The sequence below is a fragment of the Myotis brandtii genome, unplaced genomic scaffold (assembly GCF_000412655.1).
Source record: "Myotis brandtii unplaced genomic scaffold, ASM41265v1 scaffold179, whole genome shotgun sequence".
NCBI lineage: Eukaryota > Metazoa > Chordata > Mammalia > Chiroptera > Vespertilionidae > Myotis > Myotis brandtii.
Window position 1 is genome coordinate 2,959,958 of NW_005356635.1, and position 8,314 is coordinate 2,968,271.

The 8,314-nt window shown below is 37.6% G+C and overlaps 1 protein-coding gene across 9 annotated transcripts in view; it reads left to right on the forward strand.

Annotated features, from left to right (window-relative positions):
• Positions 1-5,331: 5,331 nt before the first annotated feature.
• Positions 5,332-8,314, forward strand: part of USP25 (ubiquitin specific peptidase 25) — a 160,534-nt gene continuing 157,551 nt past the window's right edge. For 8 of the 9 annotated variants that reach the window (XR_001361554.1, XM_014537419.1, XM_014537420.1 and 5 more), the window contains exon 1: positions 7,199-7,409. Coding sequence is in view for 7 of the 9 variants with exons in the window: in XM_014537419.1 (XP_014392905.1) it covers positions 7,365-7,409 (45 nt within the window). In the remaining 2 variants the exon portion in view is untranslated. Of the gene's footprint in view, positions 5,453-7,198; positions 7,410-8,314 lie in introns of those variants that run through there. The other variant, XM_014537425.1, reaches the window with a different exon arrangement.

Sequence of the window (8,314 nt, forward strand, 5' to 3'; positions counted from 1 at the left end):
GTGTAATGTTTTTAGGCTGTACTGGTATGACTAATTAGAAGATCTAAGAATAGGAAAGACCTCATATAGCAGGGAGTAATGGTTGAAATGAACTGATATTGAAGACTAATAGCCAGATTGATGGTACCATCCTAGACAAGGAAGTCCATGAACAAGGACAAATCATTTTGGTGCCTTCTGTTATGTGGCTAGATGTGGTATAATAAAAAATAAATATTTAGTCTTTTGTATGTTAATGAGATAACTCCTAGTTGGGGGACTAGGTAGGTTCATGTTGGGGGCTGTACCTCACAAAACCAACCACTGTGATTAGAGGTGAGACTTTCAGTCCACTTCCTAGTCCAGGGAGGAGAGAGGGACTGGAGATTGAGTCCCGTCACCAGTGGCCAATAATTTGATCAATCATGCCTATGTAATGAAATCTCTGGTGCCTTAACATATTTCTAATAAGTTCTCAGTTTAGCACACATTGTTAATTTTTTCCTTCCTAGTTGTTTTTGAGACAATTTTCTTAAAAAATATTAATGTTTGTTATTAATATATTGTTAGGATATAAAAATTGCATTTAAAGAAGTTGAACCAATAAGGGTCCAGTTAGGAAACAAACCACACAATAATTTGAACAGGGAAAGTTTGATACAAAGAAATATTGACTAGTAACAGATGACTGGCTAGGAATGAAGGAAGGTTATGATTGAAGTCCACTGGATGTGAGCGGTGCAGTGCTGGAGGCTGGGACACTTCTGCAAATTGCTCTTTTACGGGTCCTGGAAGAAAGTGGTATAGAGCATATGCTTTATTAAACCTACATTATATAGGTGAATGGAGGAGTTTCTAGTAGTCAGTAGGGTGTATTATGTGTGTGTACTTAGTATAACCGAAAATTGTATTGGTTTTTCGGGAATTGTTTGTGATACATATAGACTCTAGGAATTATATAGTATTCAGTTTGAAAGTTCTACTTAGAGCATGTTTATTTTGCTTTTTAAGGGATTTTCAATGACTTGCAAGTTAAATATGAAAATTTAAGTAAGGAAACTAAAGATGCATAAGTAATTAAATGAGAGAAATATATTAGGAATCAGTCCGATTATTAGCATAAAAACAAATTAAGTACATATTTAAACTGAGAGATCATAGTTTAAGGATATGATTTGATTCACAATTTGTTTAACTACATGTTTTCCAGAATATAGCACTCTAAGCAAAGAAAAAAAAAAGACACAGATAACAGTATGGTGATTTCTAGAGGGAAAGGAGGGTGGAGGGAGGTAGGAGAGGGTAAAGGGGGATAAATGGTGATGGAAGGAGACTTGACTTGGGGTGGTGAACACACAATACAATATACAGATGATGTGTTATAGAATTGTATACCTGAATCCTATGTAACTTAAATAACCAATGTCACTCCAGTAACTTCAATAAAAAATAAAGAGTCAAATAAAAGCACTCTAATTTAAAAAACACACTGTTCCAAAAGATTTTGCAAATTGGGTTTTCGGAACTCAAAAAGCATGTTCCCATAGAAACCACTTTTCATGTTGTTGAGCTCTTATTTGGCCTGGAAATGTGTTTAATTCTGTATGAATATAACTTATAGTGCTATGTAACAATATTTTGGGGAAAAACACATTTAGAGTTTCTACTTCTGATGCATTTTTTTTATCTGCTAATTAATAGGGATGGGGGATTCCATTGGCATGGCCGTGATGCAGATGTTAGATTGGTTGAAGGGTTGGGTGAAAAATAGGAATATGAATTCTGAGGTGAGGAAGAGTGGAAACGAACATTTGTTGAGGACCAACTATATTCATTGCTCTTTGCTACTTATTCCCCATAAAGTATCTCATCCCTTTATTTTTTAATTACATGAAAGCTTAAGATTGTTACTCTAGGGTTCTATAAAAAGGAAAAGACTTTTTAAAATCAGAATTTCTGACATTTCTAAGCTTAAATGTAAATAGTGAAGAATAAAAGAGCATGCCTTCAGATTTATACACACACAGAGGTATGCAATTAACTTAGCGCTAAAATGCTGTTAACCCAAATGATTAAGATAAGCCTTGAGCCTGTGGCAGTGGAAAATACAAGATACCCCAATCATTCATGGGATTACTACATAGATTATTTGTAATTGAGAATTTCAACAATACTATATATATTGTTTGCTTAACTTGAAGCAGGATTGACAGGAGCAGAACTATGAAATGAAGCCTATGAAATTCTAGGTAGAATGTAGGAGAGGATGGAAAGGTTGCTTATTAGTAAGTGGGCCTGATTTATGTATGCTTGTTATTCCCATCTCCAATAATTAGCTAGTACCTCTTTCCTGTGGGTAAGATCAGGCCTTGTGACCTGACTTACTCCAGTTCACCTCTGCAGACTCTGCTATGTTCAATTTTCAATCAATATTCATTGAGTGCTGTCCCATGCCAGATACTGTACCAGTTACCAGGAATGCATTAGTGAGTGAAATGGAGTCATTGTATATTATTATAATCTGTGGTGCCAGGAGAGCCTCTCACCTTAAGAGAAGGCAGCTGAATATACCAAAAAACCTTTGAATTAGAAAGCAGAATTATTTTTTTAGACCCTGAATGACAGAGGGAAGAGGAAGACAAGTTTACACTACAGGTAACTGTGGCATCCTTTAAGCCACACGGATTGTGCTATAGGAAAACTCAGAGGGGCCAGAGTATTACATAAGAAGGAAAATGAAAGGTTTTGTTGTCCCCTTTAAATTACAGATTTTTAAAAACAGCATATTTTGGAAATAAAAGTTTTGGTTTTTGTGTGGTTTGGGTTTTATTATTTGTTTGTTCTTTGCTTGTATAGCTGGTTGTCTAATAGGCTTCAGGCTTACAAAGAGCTACGAGGGGGACATATGTACTTGAAATGATCGTCAGTGACGTTCGGGGATTTCTTGTTACTGTAAGAGATAATATGAACTAGGGCAGTTTAGTGTTATCAGGTAGATGAGAAGGTATTCACGAAAATAGATGTGTGTGTGGTTACATACCTTAACGGCAGTAGTATAATTAATTTTTTCATTGATGGGTAATATTGAAATATTTATCACTTAGTGCCCAGCAGTGCTTTAATGCATGTGATTCTGAAGTTTCAGAATGCCTTCATATTTTCTGAAATTGTTTCCCCTTCTCCCCATCTTTTATTAGAAATTTTGAAAGCTCTCTTAGAGGTCATTGTAAGAGTTGCCTTTTTCTCTCCTGAAGATGGAAACCTTTGACTATCTTTTCCTCTGCACTAAACCAAGTTTTATTTATATTTGGAAATTCAATTAGAGGAACCAGTGACTGATTTATGAGTCATTTACCCCTAACTCAGAAAGCTTTCCTGCCTGTTAGTCAGTGGTGCATCACTTTTTTATACCATTATCTAAACACTAAAGGCCAGTGCACAAAATTCTTGGGGGGGGCGTGTCCCTCAGCCCAGCCTGCGCCCTCTTGCAGTCCCGTTCCTCGGGTAGGGTCCCTAGGCCTGGCTGGTGATCAGGACCTATCAGGGCTTTCCTCCCCCCCGCCCCCCTTGCTGCTGGCAGCTGACCCTGCCCCTGCCACTTCTACTGCTTGCCATCTGTACGGTGCTGCTCCCTCCTCCCCTGCCACTGGTCCGGCCGCCTCCCTCTGTGGGCTGTGGGCGACAGGCGTGGGGTGTGATTGCTTGGCTGGCCTGGGCCTTCCTATGCCGGTGCTCACTGGCTGGTGGTCTGGGCCTCCCTCTGGGGCCTATCGCGGAGCCTCCCCATCGATCCCCTGCTGGCTGGTGGCCTGGGCCTCCCTCTTTGGGGCGGTTGATCATGGAGCTCCCCCCCCCCCCCCTTTCCCTGCAGAGGGTGACCTGGGCCTCCCTCTGCAGTGTGATTGTGGGGCAATGGTGGGCACCCCCGACCAATCACATCGCACCCGTCTTTGCTGGCCTGGCGCCAGTGCGTGTCATAGCATGGTTGTCCGGAAGGTCGTCTGGTCAGTCGTTCTGCTGTTCAGTTGATTTGCATATTACGCTTTTATTATTATAGATTTTACATTAACAGAGTAGTGGAATTTGGGGCTGAGGTTTCTTTTTACTGAATCTTTAGTCTCCAAAATCAGATATAGAGAAGAGCAAATATGGAAAGAACGTGGGCTGTGGAATTTGAAAAAACCTTATTCCTGACTCTGTACTTATTAATCTCTTGAAGGCTCTGTTAGCTATAAAATGAGAGTAACTTCCTAGAGGGTGTGTATGTGTGCATGTGCACATGTATTAAATGAGATTATATATTGGAAGCACTTAAAACAATGTCTGGTATACAGAAAGAGCATAATAAGTGCTTGTTCTTTTTTTTTCCTTGGCCTAAGCCAGTGATCTTTTTTTGCATCCTAAAAAAGTTATACCAGTGTTTAATATGTTGTAGTCTTTACTGAAACAAATCTGAAACAGACCCAATATTAGATAGGGTTAACTGGGAAGGGATAGAATTTCTGTGAAACCCTCTTATCCTTAATTCGTATTAAAACTACTAATGCCTCTTTTTACCTGGTAGTACAGAGTACTATATTTTGCACATAGTAGGCACTTAAGGATGTAATCAAGCAGTAAAAATAACGTTAAGGAGGGAATCTGAAGGCCTGTATGTAATCTTGGCTTCTTTGCTTATTGATTTTTATGTAAGCCACCGACTCTCTTTGAACATTGTGTCTTGCCCTTCTTGGTCTAGCAATGTGAATAGGTTGCATCCACCTTAGAGTAGATAATAAATTCATACAAGGAAGACCTCGGAGCTCAGAAAGGGAGCTCTAGAAGTGGAAGTGGTTGGATCTACCTTGGATCCAAATTGCTAGTCAAGGAGGAGAAACTATATGCAGGACATTTTTAGTTGAGGATCAGGTGTATCGGAGACCAGAAGTTTGGTAAATAAAAAAGGTGCAGACCTTGAAAGAAATACCAGGTTCTTAATCAAAACAGAAATAGCAGCAACAAAAACATATAATTGCAGGAAATTAAGGTGCAGGTTTTCAAAGACAGAAGCACAGATGGAAGATGCCAGTAACAACAGGGGAAACTTTACAAATGAGGTGGCTTCTATACCATAAATTTAGAATTCTTCTCATAGCTCACCTCTTTTCATCTGTTTCCCAGATCTTGCTAACTTAGCTAAGAAAATTCTTTCACCTTTTTTCTTTCCCACTTAGCCTTCTTCTCTACCCAGTGTTTTTCTCTTCATTGTTTCATTTTCAGTCAAAATTCATGAGATCAAGAACCATGCTAGAGCTATACCTGGACTGTTTTTTGTGTTTTTTTTTTTTAGGATATTTACCTGGCTTTTTTGTGAAAGATGAACAAAATAAGAAACCATAACAACATTTTGAAGATGTTGCTTTTCTTATAAAATACTCAGTATTCTTATTGCACTTTGTATCAGTCAACTGTCACCACAACAGCCACTCCAAAAGTTAGTGGCATACCAAAATATTATTTTCATGTTCACAGATTTGCAGATTGGTTGGATGGCTCTTCTGCATGTGTACCTTCTTCTGGGGTAACTGGGCTACTCAGGTCATGTTCTTCTGAGGAAGTTGCAAAAGTTCAAAGGGCAAGCTCAACCCTGTAGCACATTTTACGTTTGCTCTCATGCTGTCTGCTAATATGTCATTGGTCAAAGCATGCCACATGGCAAGCCCAAGCAAGAAAATACAGCCTGTCTCTAGTGTATGGAGGTGGAAGATGGCAGAGGGTGTGGTGGATACAGAGATGGGAGAAGTCTTCGAAGTCTAGCTTGGGCATTGTAATATTTTCTGGGCTTTATATTTGCGTTTATGCCTTACCTTGAAGTCATCAATGTGTATATATACTATTTTGAATTTCATCACTTTAGCTTGATGTGATTTTGCAATATACAGTTGTTTAACTCAGACTGTACTTCTAGGTCCATCTATATCAAAATCACAGTCTCTGGGGGGTAGCGCCTGGGAATCTTCATTATTAACAAACTTATCAGGTCTTTCTTATGCACATTGAAGTTTAGACTTTCTTCCTTAGTGGACATTTGCACTGTTTCTGTTTTTCCAGCGTAATATGTAATAGCCAGCAACTTTGTACAGGTGACTAATTTTGGGGGTGCTTATTCAATAGTCTTTCCCTGATCCATGATTGATTAATTTGCAGTTGAGGAAAGTAATATTTGGAGTAAAGAATGGAGTTTGGAGTGCTGGTGATGGTGAGATTACAAACAAGGCTATAAAATCTTTTAAGTATTTTATGCTTACTAAAATAAAACATTGAGTTAGATAAGGAGAATTTCTGTAATATTGTTATACATTTTTTAATTGTAATGTTGGGCTGTGGAATTGCTATTAGGGGTAATTTTTAAAATGAAAGTGGAAAAGTTGATAGGTTTAAGGAGAATTTATTTTTCTCATATTTTAGCTTTATTAATCTGGCATTTTGATTCTTCAACAATTTTGATTCTTCATGGCATTTGATATAACCTTGTGTATGTACTTTATTGTGTATGTATTGTTGGATATTCTTGGTTATTTTAGCTCTTTAGGAGTTTTATAGCAATGAAAATGGATGGCTTGGCAGATACTGTATATACTGGTACAGCATATACAATATACATTCTTTTCTTTTTCCTTATAAACAGAACCCTTTTTTCTTATAAACAGAACCCTATTTATTTTATTTTGCCTAGCTGAAAAGTATATTCCCCAACCTCCTTTACAACTATGATTTGGCCATGTGACTATTTTGCTTAATGAGAAATGAGACTTCAAGTGTAAGTTATTTGAAATAGGGTTTGTTAAAGAAGGCAGAATCATTTCACAGACACCTTTTGTCCTTTGCTCTTTTCTTCATATTACCTAAAACTTGGACAGAATGCTGGAAGAGGAGATGTGGAGTAACCGACATTTGATGGCTGTCACATATAAGAATAATTAGTGGTAAGACAGGAGGAGCTTAGATCTTTGACATCCCATGAGATATACTTTTCAGATCTGGGCTGCTCTCCCCCAGTCTACCTAGATTAGGAAAAAGAGACATTTCAGTGTGTTGAAGCAATTATTTAGATGGGACTCTGTTACATGTAGCCAAATATAATTCCGAACTTATACTTGTGGTTTCCATAAAACATATTTAGACTAGGTTATCTGAAACTTAACTTTAAAATTGCTTTTATTTTTTTCATTTAATGTAGACATTTTTTAGGACTCTTCATCTGAATGTATAAACAAGTACATTATGCATATTTAAATTATCAAGCATGTTTTGAAATGCGCATTTTCCAATACTGACGTCAACAAATCTACATGCAGAGTATTATAAAACTTACTTTGAAGTAATTTTAAATATAAAGTTGCAAGATGAGTATGAAGAACTTTCATCACTTATTTTTGAACCATTTGAGAGTAAGTTGCAGGCTCCTTTACCACTTAAACATTTCAGGATCCGTTTCCTAAGAAAAAATATATTTTGATGCAGTTATCAAATTCAGGAATTTAATATTAATACAATATTGTTACTAAGCAGTCCATATTCCTATTTCTCCGGTTGTCCCAATAATATGCTGTAGAATTTAGTATGACAAACAATCTGGTCTCACTTTATGTTTGGTGGTCATGCCTTTTCAGTCCTCCTTTAATCTGGAACCGCATCCTTTGTCTTTCTGATGTAGACAGTGTGAAGATAAATGTTTCTCAGTTTGCATTTGTCTGATGTTTCCTCAAGATTAGATTCAATTTGTTTATTTTGTGGCAGGAATAGCACAGGTGGTATTGTCTTCTTGGTGTATCATATTATATATCAGGAGGCACACAATGTCATTTTACCCTATTAGGGGTAATATTAACTTTGATCACTTGATTCAGGTGATTTCTGTTAGGTTTCTTCTTTATAGTTACTTTATCACTTTAGAGTTCCTAGGAAGAGAGCTTAAAACTATGCTACTGTCCTGTTTCTCATTAAACTTTCACCCATAGTTTTAGCATGCATTGATGATTCTTGACTGAATTATTACTGAGATGAATGTAAAACATTTTCAAGAAAGATTTTATCAGATCCTTTTATTCATGAGGCTGTCTTGGAAACTTCTTTTAAGAAACTTCTTTTAAGAAATGTAGGGAGGAACATAGCTCTTAATTAGGGTAGTTCAGGGAAGGATTTGATAGTGGGATCCTATCCATCTCCCTCCTTTTCTCTCCAATCTATACTAATAAAAGGGAGACCTTCCAGACAAAGCCATGGTGGTGGGGCCGAGGCAGAGGCGGTTAGGGGCGATAAGGCTGGCAGGGGAGGGCAGTTGGGGGTGAGCAGG